The 26,559-nt window shown below is 42.4% G+C and overlaps 1 protein-coding gene and 1 long non-coding RNA gene across 5 annotated transcripts in view; one reads left to right on the top strand and one right to left on the bottom strand.

Annotated features, from left to right (window-relative positions):
* Positions 1-26,559, top strand: part of sspo (SCO-spondin) — a 79,484-nt gene that overhangs the window by 49,567 nt on the left and 3,358 nt on the right. For 2 of the 4 annotated variants that reach the window (XM_061758115.1, XM_061758114.1), the window contains 41 exons: positions 213-383; positions 468-547; positions 661-830; positions 914-960; positions 1,084-1,284; positions 1,394-1,564; positions 2,001-2,201; positions 2,293-2,383; positions 2,625-2,845; positions 3,088-3,240; positions 3,492-3,658; positions 3,747-3,892; positions 4,620-4,840; positions 4,934-4,966; positions 5,050-5,214; positions 5,813-6,031; positions 6,457-6,624; positions 6,826-6,960; positions 7,219-7,456; positions 7,681-7,833; positions 7,927-7,973; positions 8,148-8,318; positions 8,395-8,571; positions 8,810-8,965; positions 9,486-9,610; positions 10,598-10,737; positions 10,883-10,929; positions 11,021-11,266; positions 11,764-11,925; positions 12,037-12,153; positions 12,845-12,983; positions 13,076-13,272; positions 13,367-13,537; positions 14,082-14,209; positions 14,518-14,672; positions 15,041-15,087; positions 15,408-15,572; positions 16,826-17,043; positions 17,910-18,005; positions 25,029-25,089; positions 25,486-25,616. In XM_061758115.1, coding sequence (XP_061614099.1) covers positions 213-383; positions 468-547; positions 661-830; positions 914-960; positions 1,084-1,284; positions 1,394-1,564; positions 2,001-2,201; positions 2,293-2,383; positions 2,625-2,845; positions 3,088-3,240; positions 3,492-3,658; positions 3,747-3,892; positions 4,620-4,840; positions 4,934-4,966; positions 5,050-5,214; positions 5,813-6,031; positions 6,457-6,624; positions 6,826-6,960; positions 7,219-7,456; positions 7,681-7,833; positions 7,927-7,973; positions 8,148-8,318; positions 8,395-8,571; positions 8,810-8,965; positions 9,486-9,610; positions 10,598-10,737; positions 10,883-10,929; positions 11,021-11,266; positions 11,764-11,925; positions 12,037-12,153; positions 12,845-12,983; positions 13,076-13,272; positions 13,367-13,537; positions 14,082-14,209; positions 14,518-14,672; positions 15,041-15,087; positions 15,408-15,572; positions 16,826-17,043; positions 17,910-18,005; positions 25,029-25,089; positions 25,486-25,616 — 6,047 coding nt within the window. Of the gene's footprint in view, positions 1-212; positions 384-467; positions 548-660; positions 831-913; positions 961-1,083; positions 1,285-1,393; positions 1,565-2,000; positions 2,202-2,292; positions 2,384-2,624; positions 2,846-3,087; positions 3,241-3,491; positions 3,659-3,746; positions 3,893-4,619; positions 4,841-4,933; positions 4,967-5,049; positions 5,215-5,812; positions 6,032-6,456; positions 6,625-6,825; positions 6,961-7,218; positions 7,457-7,639; positions 7,834-7,926; positions 7,974-8,147; positions 8,319-8,394; positions 8,572-8,809; positions 8,966-9,485; positions 9,611-10,597; positions 10,738-10,882; positions 10,930-11,020; positions 11,267-11,763; positions 11,926-12,036; positions 12,154-12,844; positions 12,984-13,075; positions 13,273-13,366; positions 13,538-14,081; positions 14,210-14,517; positions 14,673-15,040; positions 15,088-15,407; positions 15,573-16,825; positions 17,044-17,909; positions 18,006-25,028; positions 25,090-25,485; positions 25,617-26,559 lie in introns of those variants that run through there. The other 2 variants (XM_061758116.1, XM_061758117.1) reach the window with 2 other exon arrangements.
* LOC133470135 (uncharacterized) lies at positions 2,093-2,731 on the bottom strand. Its single transcript, XR_009785877.1, has 3 exons — positions 2,620-2,731; positions 2,419-2,522; positions 2,093-2,224 (listed from the first exon to the last, which is right to left on the bottom strand). It is a non-coding gene; the product is annotated as an uncharacterized LOC133470135 (long non-coding RNA).

Here is a 26,559-nt window from a genome sequence, read left to right as displayed (position 1 = left end):
GACATATGCTGTGTCATACATACCCTCCAGAATGTATTGTTAATTTCTCCTGAAAGTCAGAACATTTCATCGAAATAGCGTAGGAAACTGTTAAAAATGTTTTGCAACAAATGGAACATATTTGGCACCTTGGTGGTCATAGTTAGCACCAGTGTCGCGCAAGTTATTTCAATGGCATAACATGTCATTGTGATGTTGTCGGCCCCTTCAAGGTGATGGTAGTTGGGGTCCTTGGAGTAATTGGACACAGTGTACCAAGTCCTGTGGCGGTGGTGTTCAGAGCCGGAGGAGAGACTGTGACAGTCCGAGCCCAGAGGGAGAGGGAAATTATTGTGAGGGTCTCAGAACTGAGGTCAAAGCCTGTAACACTGCCCACTGCCCAGGTAGGCTCGTGTGTTTTACTACCGTGCATTTTAGAAAAACACTTGTCAGATAACATTATTTTACCAAACATGGTGTGATTTCAGTGGCGCCATGCTCCCAGGTCCCAGGCACAGCATTCAGTAGTTGCGGACCATCCTGCCCGCGCTCCTGTGATGACCTGGCAGTATGTAACACTCCAAACATGCCCAACCATTGGTCACAAGTCACCTCAACTCATTGTTTTCCACACTAATAAATCATGGTAATTATAAAGGGGTTATTTTTCCTGTTGAACAGCATTGCGAGTGGCTTTGTGAGCCAGGGTGCTACTGTACGGAGGGAAAGGTTTTGTCAGCTAACGGAACGGTCTGTTTAGAGCACGAAGAATGCCCATGCCTCGATCTCACAACTGGACGCCGGCTCGAGCCTGGAGATAGTACTGTGGCCCCTGATGGGTGTAACAACTGGTTGGAAGGATTCACACACATGCAGAGTGATGAACACAATGAAGCACATCATAATTAATGTTGGAATCTCATATTTATTTTAGCACGTGTGAGGGAGGGAAGCTTAACTGCTCCCAAAACCCCTGCCCAGGTGAGTCAACAGCTGCGGGTCGCTGTATTAAATGCACAAAAAATTTGGGAATGTGGTGGTCTCTATAATGCAGCAGATAACTTTAGCTGGTCGAGATTCATCACCTCTTCTCTGTGTTTCCAGTATCAGGTGGCTGGTGTGAGTGGTCTACGTGGAGTCCATGCTCCAGGACCTGTGGGGCAGAGTCGGTATCCCGTTACAGGAGCTGTGGCTGTCCCGAACCCAAAGCTGGTGGAGAGCCTTGTTCTGGAGAACAGGAAATACACAATGGTGTTGGCGCTCAAATCCAGAGACAGCCCTGTCCCGTCATCACCTTCTGTCCAGGCAGGATGTGTTTTTTTTTTTTTTTACTTTGGGCAGAACGTCCTGTCTGCGAACTAATTTTAAAACAATTGTTCTCCCATATTCTAAATATAATTCTTCGTCATCATAGTGCATGGTTCTTGGAGTTCCTGGTCGTCATGGTCAGCGTGTGACGGGTGCGCTGGGTCGTCCAATCGCACAAGAGACTGTAGCAGACCCCCTGCTAGATTTGGTGGTCTGCCCTGCCTCGGAGAAAAGATGCAGAGCCGCGGTTGCCATGACAACATGACCGTGTGCTCAGGTTAATTTAACAAAGGTTTTCATGTAAACTGTGGACTCACGTAGAAACACACTTGCTCATTAGTGGAGACATTACTGGAAATGTCCTCGTCTATTGAATTTAGTTAATCAAATATAAAGGCTACCAGACCTTTATTATGGGTTGGTATTTGATATTTTTTATATTTTTATTTTTTTAGCACTACATGAATCTCTTCAAGTCACTTCAACATACAGTACTTCCTTGGCACCAAGATGCCACATGAATCAATCATTTTATATCAAAGTGGATCGTAAAGTTGTCTTTTACAACACAACAGCTTTACTTGTTTATCAAAGCCACTCGTTCAAGACTGGGGGACTCACAGTCTCACACACCTTTTTTTTCTTCATTACAGAGTCCATTTTCATACACTGACAAAGATGATGTTTATACTGTGCAGTATTTTCTTTTGCAGAATGTGGTGGAGGCCAAGAAGAATGGCTTTGCGGCAAACCCTGCCCTCGTTCCTGTTCTGATCTCCATGGTGACACGGAGTGCCTAGACTCCCCAGGATGCAGCAAGACCTGCGGTTGCCCCGGTGACATGGTTCTGCAGGATGGCGTGTGCGTATCCAGGGAGGAGTGTCGCTGCAAATACGAAAACAGCTCAGCTGCTGGTTAGAGGCTCTTTTTTTTAATTCTGAAAAATAAAGGATGTATTTCAGGGTTACTTTTGCATCAATCTCCATTTCCATTTTTCTGATTAAGATTCCAGAAATGCATCATGGGTGTGGCCTGGTGATACTGATTGGCAGTTTGCAAGTCATGGAGAGGAAATCATCACTGACTGCAAAAATTGGTTTGAATCATTTTACATAAATTGATGTTATTCACGTGTCGTGGTGAGCATGTCTGCCCAGCAGTTCTGAGGTTCAGGCCGTCTTCTGTAGAGTTGTACTCCCCATCCCATCATGGCTTTTCTCCAAGTGCTCCTGCTTCTGTTCCCATTCCAAAAACATGCATGTATAAGTTAATTGTAAATTTCTTTCAATGGTCCATAGGTGTGAATGTGAGTGTGAATGGCATTTTTTTCACCTCAGTTCCTGCCAAGCTGGGGTTTTGCATTGTCACTCGCTCCCCGGCTGCTATGTCGATGGTGGTTGGGGCCAGTGGGGTCTTTGGTCTTCGTGCTCAGTTTCCTGTGGAGGAGGAGTTCACTTCAGGAGACGACAGTGTGATAATCCTTCTCCTCAGAGTGGAGGGAGAGGTTGCCTGGGAATTGGCGACCAGCAGAGAGACTGCAACTCACATCTGTGCACAGGTATTCACACTTTTACCACATAGAGCAGATGAGTTTTCACTTTTAGTGAAAATGTATAATTTTACGCAGAACACCTTATGATCTTTCATGGCCCACTAATGTGCCTCGGCACAGTAATTAGGAATCACTGACGTAGAGTAGCTATTTAAGTACTATACTTCTGTCCCTTTTCTTTTGATCTTTCTTTCGAAAACATGAGAATACATAATTGTGTATGCCGTGTGTAATATTCTTGCCTCTAGACTCGGTGGGCCCTTGGCTACCCTGGTCTCAGTGGTCTGCATGCTCAGTCAGTTGTGGTGGCGGCCAGCAGTCCCGATTTCGGACGTGCAGCTCATCGGCCTGCAGTGGCGTCAGCCGCCAAAGCAAGACTTGCAATACAGAGGTCTGCCTTGGTGAGTCCGCGTCACATCAAATTGCTGGACACTTTATTAGGGACAGCTGTTTAAGACACCCCAGGATAAAAATGGTACCATTCATTTAGAGTGCTAATTGACAAACAGAAGAGCAGATACAAATTTTAAAAAATGAAAATGAATTGAAGACTCTAAATCAGCGGTCCCCAAACTACGGACCTGCCTCCACATTTGGCCCGGCCCCCTGAACAATACCAGAGACCCATTATGATTTTTTTTTTGTTGAACAGAGGTGGGCTGCCCCCCAGGCAGGCTGTACAGGGAATGTGAACGATGGGAGGGCTGCCCTTTCAGCTGCGACCAGATAAGCGGCAGGGAGGGTTGCTACACCGATGGCTGTGAGGAAGGCTGCCATTGCCCCTTACACACTTTCCAACACAACGGCGTCTGCCTGCATGTGAGTTCTTTTCATATCCTACAAGCATGCTCCTGAATATGATGCCTACAGTATGCTAAACTGCATATTATGATCCTATGCGTCTCAGGAGTGTCCCTGTTTAGTCGATGAGAAGGTTCTAGTTTCTCTGCAAAGTGTCTCTATCACACCAGTCTCATCTCAACTCCTTCATAACGTCTCTGAGGGAGTAGAGCTCCAGCCTGGAGACACACTGGTCCACGACTGCAGCTCGTGGTGAGTGGACAATTTAGGTCTCAGGCCTTTTCACTATGACGTCACATGTTCTTCCAGGTGGCAAAAGATGAAGTGTTTTTGATAGCACTACTAGTAAACATTTCATTTCAACAAGTAATTTGACCAAGGCAGAGCAATTGAGAAATCAGGGTAAATGGCCTTTTTTCTACCGCCAAGATTTGGATGTGTGAAGTTCTCTGTCAAAAATATGTTCCATGAGGTAAATTGCTTTGAGAGAAGAAGACATAACGCTGGCTGTAATTGACTTTTCAGCAGGTAAGTTTCTTTAAAAATAGAAGTGGTTGAAATTCAGACATGCTAAAATGATCATTAACGGACTGACTGTTAAATTTAGTATTTTGCTTGCTGGGATTAATTTTACAGGGTGCTCTTTAGACAGTGAAAGGGATAACGTGATTTAGAGCTGATTTTAGCCTGCAGGCTAACCATTACATTTTGCAAAATGTCTCAAAGACAACCCGACCAAACATTTTATGCATAACTGTGAGAAAATGCTCGACTGGTCACTCCAAGACAATATTACGATCTTCTCTGTACCACAATTTACTTAATTTTATTAGCTCGACTTCTCTTCCTCACAAACAGGATCCACTTGATTAATTTTTAAAATGCTTTTTATAAGGAACCTCATCAGACTTCAGAATAGCCACCCATGAACTGGTTATAGCGGCTGCCAACAAAACAAATCACCCTTCTCCTCTCATAGTGTCTGTGACCACGGTAGATGGAACTGTTCTTTAGAACACTGTCCAGTTGACGGCGGTCTGTCACCCTGGGGCTCCTGGAGCCCCTGCTCGCTGTCCTGTGGAGGTCTTGGGCTGAAGACCCGCACCAGAGGCTGCACCCTACCTGCTCCAGCTCATGGAGGGAGAGGTTGCCAAGGGCCGTACCTTGAAACCACTTACTGTCAGGCCCCTGACTGCCCAGGTAAAAGGGAAAAAAGTACATTTGGACAGAGTGGTTTCTTATTTTATCTTTTATTATTATGTGTGTTGATGGCTGGTTTAATGTTGTTGACAGCTGTTGGTCCCACAGAAGAACCCACACTGCCAGGTAAATGGCAGTTCACATTTCATGTTTAAATGTATGGTTTACTATAGCGATACCACTCACACGCCCAATTCCTTATTCCATAGATGAGGATGCTGGTTTCACCGTCTGGTCAACATGGAGTCCGTGCACCAAAACGTGCAGTGATGTTCGTTCTCCGGCAATCAAGTCCCGCCACCGTCAATGCATCAAACCCCCCTGTTATGGGGAGTCTCACCAAGACAAAGCCTGCAACCTCCCCCAGTGTCCAGGTATATACAGCACATATTCATTTCAGAAAACACATGCTCCTGTCATTTTGCATTTGGCTCACCAAGCTGCATGTTTTGCTGGTAGAACAAAGACATTTGGTGAGCATTGATGGAACAAACATGGGTCCTGAGACCAGCTTCGAGTTTGAATGAAAACAAGAAATAATAATCATTTCTGTTACTCTAGCACAGGGGTGTCAAACTCATTTTTGTCTCGGGCCGCGTTGTAGTTATGATTTCCCTCAGAGGGCCATTAGAACAGTGAAACCATAAAATTGTTTTATCACCAAATCATATTATTACCATTACACAACAAATTGAGGGATAACTAGTTTTTAAATCAGAAGACAAGGATAATGGTTTGTTCAAGTATTGTTTAAGTTACTGTAGAAGAAGGGTTTGGTAACAGAAAAATGCAATATCTCAACTTTATTGTTTATTATTATGACAATTTGGAATTTGGGTACAGATTTTAGTAAAAATCACAGAAGTTGACAAGCATGATTTGCTTTCGCGGGCCACATAAAATGATTATTATGCATTATGCTCTAGCACAATGAAGTGTATTTCTACAGTATTGAATTCCTCACTATCGCAGACTCAGATGGTGATGAGCTCTGCATTGGGGACGACTGTGAGCAGAGGAACTGTACCTGGACAGATTGGGGGGCGTGGGGTTCTTGTTCACGTTCCTGTGGAGTTGGCCAGCAGCAGAGGATTCGAACCTTCCTCAGCCCTGGCCCAAATGGCTCCTGGTGTGACGACATCTTGGGAGGAAACCTGGAGCACCGCTTCTGTAACATCAAGCCCTGCCGAGGTGAGACAGTCAATATTCAGAGACAGTCTGTCATTTTCAAGAAGTGCACTTAGTGTACTAAGAGATATACAGTGAATCTGCAAATAATTGAATCTCCCCTAAGAAGGTTTACTGTACTGTAATTAACTATAGATGGTAGCAAATGACGACTCTTGTCTAAATGAAGTTCCTCAACTCACTCACTAGATAGCGCCACACCTGAGGACAAAAACGGCAAACGGTTAGGTTTTTCAGCAAATAACGGAGGATAGGTTCCCAAAAAAATGGGGTTCGCTGTACAATGCTGGTCCTACACCACCATTAGTTTTGGATGCTTCCTTCGACCCCACAGTGACAGCATTGACCACACATTTCTCAATCAAAGGTAAAGCATTTAAAAACAACAGCATTTACAGTGTGCCCGGGTCTATTGTTCATGTCTGTAGTGGATGCAGACTGGTCTCGATGGAGTCCATGGTCCCGCTGTGATAAGCTTTGCGGCGGTGGCCGCTCCATACGCACCCGCTTGTGCTCCAGCCCTCCACCCAAGAACGGAGGGAAGAAGTGCGAAGGAGAGAAGAACCAGGTCAAACCCTGCAACACCAAACCTTGCGGTGAGACTAAGAAAATACATACGCACAAACATTGCATATGTGACTCGTCATTATCTGAGAACAAGTTCATTGTTGTAGAAAATGGTGTGTATTCCTTCAGTAGATTATTTTTTCAGAATTGTCTGCGGGGCACATTATGTGACGTGAAAAAGCTTGGAGCGTCTTGGCAAAATTTGTGACCTTCTGTTCGTGTCTTGTCAGATGAACAAGGATGCCCGCCGGGACAGGAGGTCGTGTCTTGTGCCAACGAGTGTCCACAGCGCTGTGCTGACCTCCAACAAGGCATAGAGTGCCAGACCAACACTGAATGTCAACCCGGATGTCGCTGCCCTAAAGGTACTGAAATTATTTTATTAACCGGTAAGCTTGTGTATGTACAGAGGCTATGAATTTTTTTTTTTTTAGATTATTATAATAAACATACAGTTTTGCCCTTTTCATGTTGCTACTTAAGATACAGTGGAATCTCTAATGTTAAATACAATTCATTGTGAGACATTGTTGCCTGTAATCTGTACAGATAGTAAATATTGCGAGCATCCACTTAATACCAAATTAGTAAACATATATCACTCCCCTCGTGTGTGCATCCAGGACAGTTGCAGCAGGACGGCGTGTGCGTGCATCTGTGGCAGTGTGACTGCGTGGATTCACAGGGACAGATTTGGGCTGCTGGCAGCGGGTATCAGGTCGACTGCAACAACTGCAGCTGCACCAATGGACAGTTGGTCTGCACCAATCACAGCTGCCAGGCCACATGCACATGGAGCTCCTGGTCCAGTTGGGCGTCATGCAGTGTTACCTGTGGGCAGGGCCAGAAAACCAGATACAGGTACAGTGCAGTAAGATGAATGAACTACCACTGTTACCACCGACTTTACAACTGTGTTAATATAGCATCTGAATGCACAGAACACAGGTTTAAAGCTTTGTTTATTTATTTTGATGGTTTGTGTCACCCATTATGTGCCCGTTAATCTTCATTTAGTTTGTATCCCTGCTATTTTATATCCAGATAAGAAGCAATAACAATACTACAAAACCACTGTGTGTCAGATCTCTAATATCAGAAACCGAGGGAACAGATTGTGAGTTTGAGGAAGTCAATCATAAACCCTGTGAGCCAGCGCCTTGCCCTCCCCTTTGTCTCCATGACGACCGGGAGTTGTATGTGGGAGACACCTGGCTTCTGGGAGAGTGTAAACAATGGTAAGATGCATGTTTGTAATTAAAGGGAAAAAAATAATGGTAAATGTATTGAATATGAGCAAGAAGATTGAACATCAGCGATTTACCTCCCAGCACATGCACTCCAGAGGGAGATTACTGCCAAGACATCGATTGCAGAGGTGGGTCACATTTGCATTAATAACAGTACGTACAAACAGATTTATCACGTGCCTGTTTGGTTCAATTTTGAAAAAAAATAACTTACAGTCACTGTATTCATTTAAGTGAGCGAGTTGTAGGGACACATCGCAACAAAGCAATTGAACAATTTGTCTTCTCTGTGTTAATTCCAGTGGATGGTGGCTGGACTCCGTGGTCAGTGTGGTCTGACTGCTCAGTGACCTGTGGGCGAGGAACAAGAGTTCAAACTCGCGCCTGCATCAACCCGCCACCACGTAACAATGGCTCTCACTGCACTGGGCCAGAGAGACAGAACCAAGAATGTCATGCTCCTCCCTGTCTCGGTCTGTAGTTCGCACAAATGTTATATTTTAGTGTAAATACTGGATCTTAAATTAATGACTTCCTTACTATATTCAGATGACCTTTGCCCCTGGTCGCCATGGTCACCATGTTCCCGAAGTTGTGGGGCGGGGACTGTGGTGCGGCGTAGGGTTTGCGTCTGCGGGAAGGGAGGAACTGCAGCATGTCCTGCTGAGATTGAAGCTGAGATGAACCAAGAAGAGAACCAACTATGTTTTAAACAGCCTTGTCCAGGTGCATACGGTAGAGGGGAAATATGATTTACAATTTACTTATTTAATTGTGGGATCATGTTTAAAAACATGCAAAAGCACGACACAGGAAGGCCGGACCCGATATTTAAACCCCAAACCTGCAAAGCGCATGTTCAACTATGCTGCTTCCTTTACCGTATTAGATTATGTTAGTTAAAACCACAGTTTGACTTGTTGTTTGTATCTTGAAACATCACGGTTTTTATTTCCTTTTGCAGAATGTCCCATGTCAGCATGGAGCGTTTGGTCTCAGTGCTCATGTGAGTCTCAGAGGCAGCAACGTTACCGTGTAGCTGTCACCTCGGCCACCAGGGGGCAGCAGTGCACTCCTGTTGAAACACAGAGCAAACCATGCAGCCTCAGTCACTGTGATGGTGAGGTGTCAGTGTACTCAATACAGTCTTTAAACTATTGCCTTCCACTACTGTGTGACATTTTTCCACACTAGTAGGACAACTTTGGCATACTTGGACAATGGCGTTACTATTGAGGCAAAACAACTACTGTGCATTTTGATGCAAACTCGTACGGTCCAGGACACTTCTAAAGTGTGACACGTCTTTCTTGGTTGGGCCTACTAGTGTTGGTAGTAAGGTTTAATTTCATACTTGTACGTCATAAGTGACAATAGTAGTGGAAATAAACTACACACTGCCAGTAAGACAGTTTATTCTACTCATGTGTCCGTGACATTCTTCTAGTGTGCTGAATTGTGAGAGCAAAGAGTGACCTAGTACATCAACTTTCACCTGGACAGCAACGATATCAAATAAACGCCCATGCGGCTTCCCATAGGCCGAGTTTTAAATGCATTTTGCCACAAATTTGTTTCAGAATAATTACATGTGTGATTTTATACATTGTGTTGTACGATGACACTCGATGTGTTCTCAGAATGTGAAGCACCATTCGTGTATTCCCCCTGTGGCAAACCCTGTGAGAAGCATTGTGAACTCCATGGACGTACAGATCTGTGTCTGGGTGTCAGAGAGTGTACACCCGGCTGCTACTGTCCACCGGTAATTTCTATGCAATGGTTTTGTTCTTGGTATAGACACTAGTGCAGAAAGACTAACCTAAAATTGATTTTCATGTCAAATGGTTGAGGCTTCTTAACATTACTACCACATTTGAGAGTCTCTATTGCTGTCGTAGTGAATATTTGATTTATTGTGCAACTAACATTGAATATACTAATTGTTTTTTTTCTTACAACCTTTTATACTGTACAGTGAACCCCCCGCATATTTGTTGTTTGTTGTTGGGTGTTTTTTTTTGGGGGGGGGGGGGCTCTGTCCTCCGTCATTTGCTGAAAAACTCACTTATTTGCTGTTTTTTGCTTAGGCTGAGGCCCTGTCTGATAGTATTTCCTTGTTGCCAAGGAACTATGTTGAAGTAAGGGGAGGAGCTGAATTCAATTCAATCCTTTGTAGGGAGCGTCAATTACTTGCATATTTTTGGCCTCTATCTGACTTTATGGGACCACACCAGCATTAAACCAACATTCATTTAACAAGTGAAATATGCCACGCTATATACTGTTGGTTATATATCACTTTGATATGTGACAATTTCATAATGTTATTTAGCTCAGTTTGCAAGCTATCAGCTTTGATTTATTGCGAAATGCTCTCTGGTAGACTGACAATATGCACATACAGCAATAAGGAGGGCAGGTAATGAAATATGGAACAGAAAGCTGCTACCTGCAGTTATAAAACATGACAGCACTCGTCACTGTGTTAACTTGAACAATTATGGCTTACCCTTTACGTAAGATATAAATCATCGAACGTCACCTACAAAATGCATCGATCAATTGCCAAACAGTTTGGTTCACTGTTGTTGTTGTTTTATGTTTGTTTTGTTTTTTGTTTTCAAATTATCTTCATGAGCATTGTTCAAGAGATACACGCTCCAGTGCTGGAAGCAGAAGGATCAAGACAAATAAGAAACTAACACAGTTCCTAATCTAATTGTATAAATGGTGTTTGTTGTCCCTGCAGGGGTTGCTGCAGCAGAACGGTAGCTGTGTACTATCAGAGCATTGCGGCTGCATCTACTTGCAGGACCAAGCTTCAGGACAATCCCCTATACCGGTCACAGTTCCTCAGGGGTCGACAGTCGCCATCGGCTGCAGTACCTGGTTGGAGCCCATTGTTTTCTAAATCAATCCATATTTTATATTTGCGTGCAAGGCAGAAGCAACTGTGGGGGATTGTTGTCTTAACTAATGTGTTTGTACCACATACTGTATGAAGGAATCTGTTTATCTGTCTGTATGTCGTCAGCCTTTGCCATGATGGGACTTTGGAGTGTGACATGAGAGAGTGTGAAGGTAATTTGAAGATCTTTTGCTTGAATAGCATGAACATATTTCCACATTGTATCATAGATATACCTCCTGGTTTGATTGTTTTGTTTTGCAGTTATCCTCAGTGAATGGTCAGAGTGGACCCCTTGTTCTCCCTGTATGCCATACTCCTCCCTGAACCCCAGTAGCAGCCTCCTGGATGAGGCTGTCAATGGAAGTCAAATGGTTTCAGTCCAGAGGCGTTTCCGGGCCTGTTTAGACTTTGACTCCGGTTTTCCAGTGTCCGGACAGCAGGAGAAAAGTCAGTGTCCACACCCACAAGTTGAAGACAGGCTGTGTCCCGATGCTAATATCTGCCAAGGTATCTTTCAAAACAGCAACTCATTTTGTTCAGTTATTTACTCAGATTGTACCCGAGAGATTGGTAGGCTGCTCTGGCTTGAAATCAATCATTCATGATGCGCTGTGTATGAATTTTTGTTGTTGAATAATGATACATACATAATGATTAGTTTTCAGTTTGTATTTGGAGAGATCTGAGAACATGAACTCATAGTTTGTTTAAAATTGAGATTCATGATTTGCATGTGTAATGGTGTTTGGATTTGCAGTCATCCACCGAAAGCCTGAGTGGAAATTAAAGTAAACATTTGACAAAAATGTGTAGAATGAGAGCTTTGGAAAGTGATTTCTCTAAATGCCAGTCAACAACATATAATTGTGAAGCACAAAACGAAAACTCAATAGCTCCAATTTGCTTGAACACAAAAAAACATTTCTCGTTGTCATAATAACTACAATATTATTGGGATTGTGGCATAGATGACGATCAGTCAGATAACCTTTTCCATGTTTCAGATCTATGTCAGTGGAGTGTGTGGAGTGCGTGGACAGTTTGTGCAGAGCCGTGCAGTGGCGGAGTCAGACAGCGCTACAGGCATCCTCTGGCCTCTCCCCCAGGACCCCTCTGCCGTAGCCAGCAGACACAAAGCCAGAGCTGCAACACGGGACTTTGCCCAGGTATAACCAACAACACTGTCACGTAAAGCGGTCTCCTCTATATCTCTAAGAAACAAAATGCAAATTGTGCTGTGCATGCATGTATTTAACAGGCTTTATTCTATATCCAAGGTGAACGATGTGAAGATAGGGGGCGGATCTACCAAGAAGCTTGTGCCAATCAGTGTCCTCGTAGCTGCACTGACTTATGGGAGCATGTACAGTGTCTCCAAGGTCGTTGTCATCCGGGTATGTGATGACTTTCATCAATTCTTCATTAAAGCCCTTTCGATCACATTACTGTCATAGACGACACCCCACAACAGCCATCATACTGATGCTAGTGTGTAGCACTATTTTTTCTTTTTTTTTGTAAATTAAATAAATCTGAGTAAATCATCATTATCATCTTTCATTTACTATTGATAGATTTGCTGGATGAAACAAAAAGGCGAGGAAAACCACAATTTCTGTAAAACAAGAAGAAATAATTGCCATATAAATCACCAAGATATAATTCCCCCATAAATCTTTAAATCACGTTCCTGACAAAAAAATTAAGTTCACCTCCTGTTGTTCCCAGTGGCTCAAATACAAACTAAAAACCCTCGCAAGCAGCTACAGTGGGCTATACTCACGTCCAGAGTCTCACACGAAGATTAATCGGCCATGTTTCTGATATCACTCATTAGTCTACGCCCCTTAAAGTCACATCATGAGTTATCTGTGGAATAATAAGTGTGACACAAATGTCTAAATTGCCTAATGCTTTCTTGACTGTTATCTAGTCATTTATTATAGTCATGCTTTGTTCTTTGCTGTATAATATGATTTTTTTTCATGTGTGGTACATGTGAATCTTGATATCTTTTCTCATCACATGACAAATCATTTCATCTTTCCTAACTTTGTCATCTTGCTTTCCTTTCTGACCTCCCAGGTTGTCGTTGTCCAGAGGGACAACTATTGCAGGACAGCCAATGTGTGCCCGTGGCAGATTGTCGCTGTGGTATCCCATCGGGCAATGGGACATTGGAGTTCATGCCAAATGAAGAGCTTGTCATGGACTGCAACACCTGGCGAGTAGAACACCCGTAAAGCGCTGAGTGACTGAAATGGCGGCACAAGAGCTCATGTTTATCTCCATCTCGCAAACCCCTTTTGTTTACAGTGTATGTGAGAATGGCACTCTAGTGTGCACAAATCTTCCCTGTCCCTCATATGAGCCTTGGTCCGCATGGACGACATGCTCAGCTACTTGTGGGCGTGGCCAGCGGACACGAACGCGCCTCTGCCAAGACACAGATGGCGGCCCTTCCTGTTCTGACACCATACAGACCGAAAGCTGTGACTTGCACCCATGTCCAGGTCTTGAACATACTTGCGCGTCTTCTAATTATCCCATGCATTTGAGACTTAACTTGGATTTGCATCTGTTATTTCAATACATTTTTCCATGCAGTGGGATGTTTGTTGAGCGAATGGTCAAGCTGGAGTGAGTGCAGTGCCACGTGCGGCGGTGGGTTGTCGATGCGAAACAAGACAATCCTTCAGGAACCAGAGCCAGGCGGGACCGCCTGTGCTGGGCCACTTGAGCAACACACTGTCTGCAACAGCAACAGCTGCAGAACTGGTAAAAGAAAGAAATATCAAATGGTGTACCTTCCAAAATTCAAAGAAATCTGTCTATATTATAGTGGGTTAATGTCATAATTTAGGATTATTTTTACAATATTTATTACATGAGTAATTTTTACAGTACAGTATGTTTGGGAAACTTTCACTTTCACATTTCGTTAGCCTAATATCATAGTTGCCTCAAGTCGTATTTGAATTTATTCGGAGAACAAGGGAAAACTATTTTTAGCGAGCACATTGGTAATAGTAACTTCAAAACCACTTTACCATTTATGCGATTAGGCTAACAATTTAATATTCTACTTAGTCTATCTTATTTTGATAAATAAGAATTGGAAAATGTTAGAAACACCTCTCAGTAGTATATACTGTATGTATTCTGTCATGCATTTCTACACCACGATAAACTAGAACTACAGTAATAAATTGTTGTAAATAAAAACAAAAAGCATTACTATTATTGTAAAGGCATTTTTTTATTAACACAAAGATATATTTAATGATGAGTAAGTGTTTATTACATATGGTGTACATTACAGAGTGTCCGGATGGCCAGGTGTTTAGTGACTGTTCGGGTTCCTGTCCATACACCTGTGAAGATCTTTGGCCCCACACTCAGTGTTTAGCAGGACCTTGCAACCCCGGGTGCTCCTGCCCACCTGGACAGGTCTGGATACGTCTTTATACTGTATGTGTTTATTTGAAAGTGTATTTATGTGATTGGATGGAATATATAAATGTATATACCTGTGTGATGGAATTTAACAGGGTTAACGAAATGTTGCTGAACTTGATGAAGCAGTGACAAAATAAATTACCATAACATAGTAATTAAGCTTTCATCTGCTTGGATATTGGAATATACGTATAATATAATATATAATCCAGACATTCCACATTAGGTGATATACATTGTGCCCAGTCTCATGCATCGTTTTTGATGTTTTGTTTGTTTTTTGCATGCATCTTAACCAGGTGTTGCAGAGAGGCTTGTGTGTGTCACGCGCCGACTGTCCCTGTTCACTGCTCTCTTTGCCAATTGCCTACCAAACCTTAAATATCAGCACAGAGGAGAGGGCAGACGTCCTGCTGTCACCTGGAACGTCCTTCCAGCACCTCTGCAACACATGGTACACACATTATTTCAGGAGAGAGTCATTAAAGCTGGGATGGAAGTGTTGTGAGAACCCATCTGAACCCAAGTGTGACATGGAAAGATAAGCACCACAGTCTTGGCAGAAATATCAAGACAGACTAATGTTTGTTTGTTAATACTTCTTAAATCCTGCTTTAAACGCACTTTGTCTGAGTTAAGTTTCATGTCTCAACTATCCATTTTGATACTATGATATCAAATGGAAAAGATGCAGCCGACACGACGTACTGTACTTACCTCCATGTCCTGTTATTTCATATGTGATGATTGCTTAGTCATCATTTCTTCACCAGTATCAAGCTTAGCACTAATACAACTCTAAATTCTCCTAATTGTCCTCAGTGTGTGTCGAGGAGGAGTGTTTAACTGCACCTCCAAGCTCTGCGACGGTGAGTGATGCTCTGCCTCAGCTTCTAATGCCGAAAGTGGTTCAGACACTTTGTAGGACCTCACTCTTTTCATTGCAATGAAAGCACCAGGATAATAAAAATCTTCCATTTCTTTCAAGTGTCGAGAGGATGATGTATTTGTCAAACCGTTTGTAATAACAGCTAATGCACTCGTTGACCAATGATACAAGTGAGTAGTTAGAATGTGTGTGTGTGTAAAGTATGTAAAATAGTTTTGACCTAGTATGTGGACTCCAATTAACAATTTTTTAAAATTATGATTATTTTGCTTTTACACATCACATTTTCTCACCCTCTAGTGGACTGTGAGTGGTCCACTTGGTCCCAGTGGGGTCCATGCTCAGCTAGCTGTGGTACAGGACAACAAAGCTCCACCAGAACTGTGTTGCAACCCAGCCAATATGCCGGGGTCCCATGTGAGGGCCCTGACCACCGCACTGCTGCCTGCAAGGCCGCCGATTGTGGTGAGTAATAGGAGGGACTATCAAGTTACTTTGCGACAATCACATTCAGAATTTTTGTGTTGTGCGTCTAGGTTTACCGGGAATATAATATATTCAAACCGCAGTACTTTTTGAGTTCCTAAAAATGCACAACAACAATATCAAATTGTAGAGAAGGACTATCATTCATGTGGGGTTATATTGAAGCATAGTACACTTAATTATGAAGTTCAGATTAAAAAGATGGCCTTCTGCTTTGAGTTTTCCAAATGGGTCCTTTCAGTGTTTGACAATGTTCTCCCGCATATTTCCAAATTGGTACACACAGATTTTTGTAACCTGCTCTATCCTAAGTTTTTCACTGGAAAAATTACCTATTTGCTGTTTTTGTGCTCGGGCTAAAGCTCTGTCTAATTTTAAAAGTATTGCTTTTGTTTTATCTTGTGGCATCTTGGTGACGAGGAACTCTGTTCAGAAGCTTCGTGTAGTGCTTTGCTGCCATCTTGTGGCATCTGAAGGCAATTATAAACCTGTAAACGTAACGAAAACATTCTGGTGCCTTTTAGGGGACTAGAAAGGATGAATGGTATTTTAATTCATTTTAATGGGGAAAATAGTTTTTAAAAGTAAATTGAGTTACAAGCTGGCGGCTCGTCGGACAACTGGTTAGAGCGTCTGCCTCACAGTTGTGAGGACTGGGGTTCAATCCCCGGCCCCGCCTGTGTGAAGTTTGCATGTTCTCCCCGCGTTCTCCGGGCACTCCGGTTTCCACCCACATCCCAAAAACATGCACGGTAGGTTAATTGACGACTCTAAATTGCCCGTCGGTGTGAATATGAGTGAGAATGGTTGTTTGTTTGTATTGTTTGTCTGCGATTGGCTGGCAACCAGTTCAGGGTGTACCCCGCCTCCTGCCCGATGATAGCTGGGATAGGCTCCAGCACGCCCGCGACCCTCGTGAGGAGAAGCGGCTCAGAAAATGGATAGATGGGATGGAGTTACAAGCTTGGTCACAGAACAAATTAGACTCATAACTCACTCTATTGTATAAAAGCACATACATTTTGCCACTTGGACTAATCACCAAAAACTTCAATAAATCCTCAATGCGCATCCACATTTTAGATATCCTAATTTCCTTTCCTAACTGATCTATCAATCCCTTTTTCCCTTTTCCTCTATCCATCCTGTAAGCTTCCGGTTTTATCTTCCCTTTCTAATTTCCTTTCTCCTGACACACTGGTCATCACTTACTGACTCTTCCCTCTCTGCAGCGTGTCCTGACGGGGAACAATGGAAGAGGAGGAGGAGCTTGTCTGAAGACTTTCCACTGTGCGAGAGGAGCTGCGAGGACATTTACTTCCCAACTGCCATCAACTGCAGCCACTCCTCAGAGGGCTGCGTGTGTCAGGAGGGGCTTTACCGAAACACCGATGGCGTGTGTGTCATCCCTGCTCTCTGCCCCTGCCGTGACCAGGGCGTCATGCAGGAGGTAAACTTACTTACACACATGCGCACAAAAAGCTCACACCCAAAGCAGACCTACGGCCGATCGTAACTTGTAACTATTGTGCCTGGGTCATTGTGGTGCATCTTCGCTCACGCTCTCCCTCTCATTCACTCCCATTGTGTTGTTTACTCATAAAAGGCCGATTAGAAGATGAGTGACGTGCCCTGGGGGCCATATTACACCACAATGCCTCTCCCGCCCATAGCACCATCAATTATGCATGGCGTGCTGTAGAAAGCTGGCACTCTGACCGCAACTGGGCAAGCCTGCCAGGAATAATTTATGAAGAAAGGGATATTATAGGCTTATGAGAATTAATCATACTCTGACAAGAGGTCAGATCCCCCCTTTCTTGATCTTTCTCCCGATGACTTTTTTTTTTTTAATTCTTTCTTTGCTCCGTCACTTTTCCTTTCCTCATTCTCTCTCACTTGTCTTGTCAACATGCGATGACAAATGTCCCTCGAAAGACCCTCAACGGCTTTTCTAATCAACAGCCTCATGGCCGTTATGCCAAATAGCCGAGTGTGAGCTGCGAAATCACCCCGTGGAGTGTACTTTTAATCTGCTGAACCTAAGAAGTCTCAGTGATTGCTATTGCCAACATATATAAATGTGATGGCCCTTGCAGTCTATATAACAGTTGTATGTGCTGTTATAATTACAATGTCATAATGTGACTCTTGCTTTTACAACCGTGTGGGCGGTGTACTATATGTAGCGATGTCATACATTGATCCTAAGCTATCTGAGCCAGCTGCACTTCATAAAAAATTTAGTGACTGGGGACAGAAATTTGAGTGAAAATGTAAATGGCGCATATTTGTTTCTGTGTGTGTGTGGATCAGGCAGGATCAGAGTGGGTGGAGGACTGCCTGTCATGCCGTTGTGTGAACGGGAAGAAACTGTGCCAGCCGAGGTGCCCTGAACTCCGCTGTGATGAGGTGAAACACGCTCGCTGACGTTTAATCAAGTTCATAACATGATCATCTGCAATGATTCTCAATTATTCTCAAATTAGATCAGAGTCAGATTGATTTCATTGTCGTTGTAAACTCTGCCCACCACTGAATTACTGTGCCACACTAAGGTACACCACAGGGGGAAAAAAGTGGTAATATAAAGACAACAAAACAAACTAATAGTGCATAATGGTGACAGCAGTGCTGACTGTGCCCTCAAGAGCTCATATGAGGAATGTGTTAAGTAAAACCTCTGTAAATGTCTGTCTGGGTTTTACGTCACGCCTATCGCGATGATAGTGATTACAAATTGTGTAGCACTGTCTTAACTTCCAAGTTTAATTTGTTCTGTGATCAAGCATGTAACCGCATTTAATTCTATACTTGACCCTTTTGTTGAGGTTGTTCAGTCTTCAACCTGAACTGTTTTATCGTTTATGGTCTCTAAAGTATAGGACAGACTATTGTGTTTATGTTTGCATAACTTTCATGTTAAAATTACACATTTATTCCTGGAATATTCTGACTTTTTTCTGTTAATATTCCAACTTTATATCTCATAGCTTTACAAAATATATTTTGTCCTAGGTTTTAACTTACCTTCTTGCACATGCCATATTCAGTAATTATTTAAGTAGGTTCAATGTACACAAAAACTCTGGGCAGCAATGTAAAAAAAAATAAAAAAAATTGGTGGCTTATTCTGTGAATGATGTACTGATGTATTTTCCACTGTTAAGAACAGCATAAAAATGTTCTTACCTTTTTAAAATGTACTTTTAAGTGCATTTATCTGCATTGAAGTGGACAACTATTCTGCTTTATGCAAGGCTGCTTTATTTCTTGTGGTGTACCTGGAGGACAAGTCATAATGGTATTTGTTCGATGACCCACATAGACCTTCAGTTTTCACCGTGTTAACTGGCTTGCAGGCTGCAGACACAAACAATAGGCCGCTGGGTAGCCACAACACAAAATACGCCACGACTCAGCATCTTATTTTCTCCCCCTTCTCGGTAATTTGATTTCTCGTTTTGTACATTTCCATTTAGAATATAAAAACTTGGAAAAGCTGCTTGTCCTTGCTTCTTCTGCGATAAACGGTAATGTGAAAAAATACAATAGCCTTCGTCAATTACTGTAATGTTAAAAAAAATACGGTTGGCTACTACAGCCCTCGCCCTTTACTTTATATAGATTTCAAAAACACTGCAGGATGTCCGATTGAAGACGCAGAGATGTATGTACAGGAAAAAGTTGACTTTTCCTCTTCACTGCATCCAGCACATTCACGAACAGTTCCAAAGAGCTGGCCTCTTGATTGACAGCAGTAGAACCCAGTCGAAGTTAACAAACAATTTGGGCTTTACTTATATACATTTAGATCCCTGTTTAAGATATCATACTGTATCTGCAGAACACATAAGTAAAATACTATATGTAACTGTAGAAACAACTTTACTTATTGACTAGATTAAATTTTCTTCTTAGAACTGATGACTCCTCCTGTTTTTTCTAACCCCCCCATGAATCATTTATCTAAGTCCTTCGTCGTTATTACACAGTTGAGTGATTGTCTGTGCTGCGGATGTGCTCGGGGCAAGTTTCAGTATTTATTTATTTTTTTAGCTTGGTTATTATCTAAACAGTGGTATGAGCAGAAGATTCACTAACTGGGGAATTTTTTTAATGGTATCTGGGGAAGATGCACAGTTAAAATCTGGACCTGTACTTGTTCCAAAAAACACCACCTGCAAACAGACTACCTTCTCAGGCTGGTTCATCTGCTGAATGCTACCCTTGGGTGGTCCAGTTCTCACAATGTCTCAGGTGGTCATTTAGTTTTTAGTGCACATTCTTGGCTATGTGGGATGTTCTCTAAAATTCACTGGCTGAACCAGATCAATATGTGATTGTCCGATCGACCCACAAGCGTGCACTCTGTGCTTTATTATACCCACAAACTCCTCTGAATCTTTGACTTATACAAACGTCAACAATAACACACCCTTTGAAAGGGCCACTGTGTTTTTTAATCATAGCCCAGTGCACATCAAACAAGACACAATTAATGATGCGGTTTGATTTCTGAATTTTTGTACATATTACATTTTACATATTACATTTCCTCTTTTCCTAGAAAAGGATCTATACATGTTGGATAGAGAGGGGACGGATGTGCAGCAGGTTAGGGTGATTTAGGATAGGATAGGATGGAAATGTGTTGACTGATGCTAGTAGTGTGCTGGATTGATGGAAAGACTACTTTGAGGAGTTGATGAATGAGGAAAATGAGAGAGAAGGTGGACCAGGAAGTGGGAATGATTAGTAAGGGGGAAGTTAGAAGGGCACTAAAGAGGATGAAAAACGGAAAGGCAGTTGGTCCTGATGACATTCCTGTGGAGGTATGGAAGCATCTAGGAGAGGTGGCTGTGGAATTTTTGACCAGCTTGTTCAACAGAATTCTAGCGGGTGAGAAAATGACTGAGGAATGGAGGAAAACTGTGGCAGTGTCCATTTTCAAGAACAAGGGTGATGTGCAGATCTGTGGGAACTATATAGGAATAAAATTGATGAGCCACACAATGAAGTTATGGGAAAGAGTAGTGGAGGCCAGACTCAGGACAGAAGGGAGTATTTGCGAGCAACCCTATGGTTTCATGCCTAGAAAGAGTACCACAGAGGCATTATTTACCTCAAGGGTGTTGATGGAAAAGTACAGAGATGGTCAGAAGACATTGTGTCTTCGTAGATACGCTTCAGCTGCCCCCTGCTCCATTGTGTTCCACTAACATGTCTGTGTGTTCACTGTGATGGTTTAAATGCAGAGAAAAAAATTCGTGTGCATGCATGCATGTTCATGACAATAAAAGATGATTCTAAATATAGAGAAAGCCTATGACAGAGTACCCAGAGAGGAACTGTGGTACTGCATGCGGAGGTCTGGAGTGGCAGAGAAGTATGTTAGAATAATACAGGACATGTATGAGGGCAGCAGAACAGTGGTGAGGTGTGCTGTAGGTCTGACAGAGGAGTTTAAGGTTGAGGTGGGACTGCTTCTGGGATCAGGCCTGAGCCCCTTCCTGTTTGCAGTGGTGATGGATAGGTTGACAAATGAGGTTAGACTGGAATGCCCGTGGACCATGATGTTTGCAGATGACATTGTGATCTGCAGTGAAAGCAGGGAGCAGGTGGAGAAACAGAAAGGTGGAGGCATGCAATGGAAAGGAGAGGAATGAAAATTAGCCGAAGTAAGACACAATATATGAGCATGAATGAGAGGGATGGAGAAGGAAGAGTGAGGCTACAGAGAGAAGAGAGTGAGGGTGGAGGACTTGAAATACTCAACAGTCCAAAGCAACGGTGAGTGTGGTCAGGAAGTGAAGAAACTGGTCCAAGCAGGTTGGAAAAGGTGGAGGAAGGTGTCAGGTGTGTTATGTGACAGAAGAATCTCTGCTAGGATGAAGGGCAAAGTTTATAAGACAATGGTGAGGCCAGCCATGATGTACGGATGAGAGACAGTGGCACTGAAGAGACAACAGGAAGCAGAGCTGGAGGTGGCAGAAGTGAAGGTGTTGAGGTTCGCTCTCGGAGTGACCAGGTTGGATAAAATAAAAAATGAGCTCATCAGAGGGACAGCCAAGGTTCGATGTTTTGGAGACAAAGTTAGAGAGAGCAGATTTTGATGGTTTGGACACATCCAGAGGAGAAAGAGTGAGCTAGAAGAATGATGAGAATGGAGCTGCCAGGCAAGCGAGCTGGAGGAAGACCAAAGCGAAGGTTGATGGATGTCGTGAGGGAAGACATGAGGGCAGTTGGTGTTCGAGAGGAGGATGCAGGAGATCGGCTTCCATGGAAAAGGATGACGCGCTGTGGCGACCCCTAAGGAAAAGAAGAAGAGTTAATATTTTACATTTAAATTACAGTTTTTAAATCATTCATCATTTTTTCTGAAGAATTCTCCAATATGTGCAACTGTTTTAGCATGCATGAGGACTTATGAGCAGTTTCTTTATTATTTTGAGAGCCACTTTTCCGCTTCTGTGTGGAAGTAAGCAGTAGTAGAACACATTGGTGCTTAAATGGCCATCTTGCAGGGACCATCCGTCTGAGTGGTCAATCATGTATGCACACTGTACAGGCAAGAGAAGAAAAAAAAATCTTCTCTAAATAAAATATGCATCCATTTTTTTAGTCCATTTGACAGGTACGTTTGGTTTCCACATTCTGATCTTATCCAATCCTGCGTCCCGCAAAAACTCAGTGGTAGAAAAAAAAACCATATATACTCACCAACCGACATTATGAGCACTTGCAGAATATAATGAGTTTACTCCCAAATATTCTCCCAAATATTTACAAGGTTGTTTATGTTCACACTTGATTGATTAGAAAATTGTGTGGTTATCAATATCAATTCTCATTTGTAAATAAACACCCAAAATGAATAGCAATTTATATTCAATCTGATCAAAACAGTATTACATGAGATTTTTTTGACTTTTTTTTCAGCATTTAACAAACTCAAAAAAAAAAAACTTAAAAGAGCAGTTAGGGGAAGATCAAAAATGAAAATTGTGTTTCCTGCTTATGGGGCCATAACAGATGAGTCAATTGTCTCCTCTATACAATTATGCTCAATGTATGTCTTTAGCTCACCGGTGCTTTATTAACATCAGGGTAAAAATAAAATCTGCTGACAGGTCAAACTTTCAAGGTCGCGCGATGAGCTTCCAAGGTAGACAGTCTACTGAGCATTCCACCTACAGTATGATGCACACACGTCTGCGGCTGTTATTTTTTAATAGCCTTCTGAATTCCATCATTCACCTTACAAAGTCAAAGTTCTGAGTCAGTGAAAGCGCTGCTTATCCTGTTTTGGGATGGCAAAAGTCATTTAATGAATTACTTTCAGTGTCATGATTTATATCACAGTTTAACTCTCAGCACTACCTTAAATTTTCACGTGTAAGCATTTGAGGGTGTTGGGTCGGTGGAACGTGTTTTGTTTGTCTTTTGTTTTACACAAGATGTCTTCAAGAGCGATCAAAGATGACCATATGTGATGTTTAAGCTTCGTTCATGTTTACATATATCATATTTTATTTGTATAAATAACTAATATACATATATTTAACTTTTTTTTGGCAGCAGGCATGAAGAAAACACAATTTTGGCAAGTTCAGATTCAAACAATCATGTCACCACCCCGTTGAAATGCTAGTTATCGGCATACACAGGAAGTCCTCTAACCTGTTTTCCAGTTTTGGTGATGTGACGTTCTGCATATAGCAGATGGATTCTGGAATCCTGGTCAACCACTGATATGAACTTAAAAACATTTTTTCCATAGGAAACATTAAACATAGTACATCTCGATGCCGACGAAGTTGAATAAAATGAGTTGAGGAGTTTCATTTAGAAAGTAGTAGCGTCTTCTTCAAACAATTCCAAACAAGGTATGAGCGGTGTCAATTACTTGCGGATTTTTGCTATTTGTGGCAGGGCTCGGTCCGTGTCCCTCACAAATAGCTGGGGTTCACTTACAAACTAAGAAGCCATCAGGACAAATTACCTCTTAAATCCCTTGTTGATCATTTTTTTTAAACTTTTTTTTAAAAATCAACAGGAAACATTTCACACATCAGGCTGTCAGCTGAACGTTCTTCAAATCATTCTGCTCATGCACTCCCAACCTCTTAGCGAGTCCCTGAGGGAAGACTGCCGGCAGTGGCGAGTGGGAGGAAATGTCCTTGGGGTGAACAGTTAACAGTTGTCAGTATTTGATAGAATAATGGTGCAGATGGCTGAAGTTTTAGGGTTGCGCATAAGCTGGTGTTGGTAGCCCACTGTCAGACTTTGAGTAGCTGTGCATTCTCGCAGCAGCTATTCTCAGACTGATGCATCATGGGACAGCCAGCCTTTCTTGAGACCAAATCTTTCTTCCTCAGCAGCTTCAGTTCCCTCATCTTCCGCACGTAGGCAAAATTGTTTACTATACATCTTTCCATTTAAAGAAAGGAAAACCACAATGGTCAGTGCAAAAAAAAACAACCTGTGAATAACTTAAAACTGACAAAAGTATTACATAAGCATTTACTGAAACTTGAAAATCCGGCATTGCTTTGAAATAATGGTCGGACAGACTTATTTTAACCATTACATACTGATCATTTTCCATGCACATATAGTATGTTTTGACACGCGCCATCATTATTAAGTTTATTATTAACTAGTTTACGCTCAGTTACCGCCGTGTTTTCATTTCATTTATGGCCCAGTGCCATGGTGATTTTGTGGCTAGCATGTCTGCCTTACAATTTTGAGGTCTGTAGTTCGAGTCTCTCAAATCTCTCTACAGTGTTGAACAATTGCTTACCAGTTTTAATCAATGGGCATACTGTACTTGCTAGCTGTTCAAACGCCTGAGGGAATGTTAGTCCATTTATCTAGTCATATTTGTGAGATCAGATGTCACAAATGTTGAACGAAAGGTTTCACTCGCAGTTTTTGTTGTACAGTGAACCCATTCTCGGTCAGCATTTGCAAATTCACCTATTCATGAAGCATTTTGTCTTTGGAATCTATCCGTATTATTTCCTGAAAAAATCACGTTTGCTGTTTTTGTGCCTACGGCAAAGCAATAACAGGATTGTTTTGGTGCCATCTGGCGTCAAAGAAGTATGTTGAAGTGAGCTGAGGAGTTTCATTGACGCATAAGTAGTGTTTTGCCCCCATCTATAGGCAATTTCAAGCTTTTTTCTGTTTGGGTCTCAATTAATCATGGATTATCACGATCTGCGGCAGCGTTGGGTCTCCCTATCCTACGCAAATTGGGGGCGTGGGGTGGGGGTTTCACAATAGTGATGTGTTCAATGAAATGATACCTTTACCAGGTATCTGCTGTAAACTGTTATATTGAATATCCAATCAAATTAATCGTTGTTAATACAATGAAGCTGATTATTTATAACCATTCTAAACAAACTGCATCCTCTCCCTCAGGGGGAAGTCAAAGTAGAAGAGCCGGGCAGCTGTTGTCCAGTCTGCAGGAAACCGTTTCCAGGTAAATGTGAAATATACAGAAATTGCAACCCATACAATATATGAACCAGACCGTTTTGGAGAATTATTTTGTGATTTGTTAAATGGCAGAGAATATGGTGCAGGCTGCTACAGTGGGCAATTAGCAAGAGATTGCATCATAAAATCTACACTTGACCTTAAATCTCTTGGATTCAGATGCTAAGGGACAACAGCAGTGTCACTTTGTTTCCTCAGAAAGAAACTATCAGGCTGTACCCTCTTGTGGCTTTGTCCTCTTCCTTTTTTTCATTCAAATTTAAGCAGATATTCTCAATTATTTCTCGCCTGTTCTTTTAACTTGACAAGCTTTCCCTTTGCCTTCTTTCTCCCCTTACACCCTTCATCCGCCCCCGCTGCTTCTTTGTGAATCTCTCAGGTGAGCCTGTGCCAGAGTGCCGCCGCTACGTACAAGTTAAGAACATCACAAAGGGAAACTGTCGGCTTGACAACGTGGAGGTCAGCTTCTGCAGGGGGCGCTGTCTGTCCAGAACTGATGTCATCTTGGAGGTATGGATAAGCTACGGACACACTCATACTGTACTTGTGTGTTGATTATCCACAGTCGGTCATCTCAATTGTCTCATAAGCAAGCTCTCCTGGGGGCGGTTTGGTTCAGGTGGCACAGTTATTGTCTCATAATGTTGCTGGTTCAATCTCCATTTATCTTTTATCGTTGGACTTCTTACGTTCCCTCCTTTGCAGCATGTGACTTCATTGTTGTGTGAGCAACTTTGTAAAAGTGTTTCCAGTACCTTGAAAGTAGGAAGGTGCTATTAAGCCCATTTATTATCACAGTCAAATTTGGGGGTCATATACAGTATTTTGAGATATCTTTATCCTTTTCTTATCGCCCAGCTCAAACTAAGACATTTTGACGGAGCGTCGTATAGCCGCTAAACAGCGAGACTGAGACGCCCACGGAGCCCATCGCCTCGTCGTTGGTTATTGATTTTTGAAAGGCTCACAATGGATCTAACGCACAAAATGTTCATAATTTATATACATTTTTTTTAGGACGTCAACTGACCATTAGAGTTATGCTCTTTAAAAAGGATCAGAACCAGTATTGATGACTTCACTGTCATTCTTGCTGTGGGTCACAGCAGCTGTGGTAACAGTCTTTCTTACTACAACTGAATGTCAGTGATCAGCAAATAGGCTGTGTATAGGACTCGTCTGTGCAAAGAGACATACTCTGTTTGGGCACATACAGTACCTCATTGAGGTGTTGAGTCACCATTGATCTAAAAATAGATGGTGTTGATTAGCACACGTGAAGGCGAATGCTGGTGGTCACGTGTTGAGCTCGTTAAAGCTTCTGTCTACCTCTTTTGAACACCCTTTTTTTTTAGCTTCATCCTCCTCGCAAGTCAGCAGAGACAGCACCACATCACCATAGCGACATTGTTCTCTGTTGGCATCCATACATCCCCACTTTAAAAATAGAGTC

The sequence above is a fragment of the Phyllopteryx taeniolatus genome, chromosome 20, assembly GCF_024500385.1.
Source record: "Phyllopteryx taeniolatus isolate TA_2022b chromosome 20, UOR_Ptae_1.2, whole genome shotgun sequence".
NCBI classification, from domain to species: Eukaryota; Metazoa; Chordata; class Actinopteri; order Syngnathiformes; family Syngnathidae; genus Phyllopteryx; species Phyllopteryx taeniolatus.
Note: the sequence above shows the minus strand (reverse complement) of the source record. Positions and strands in the feature narration are given on the sequence as shown.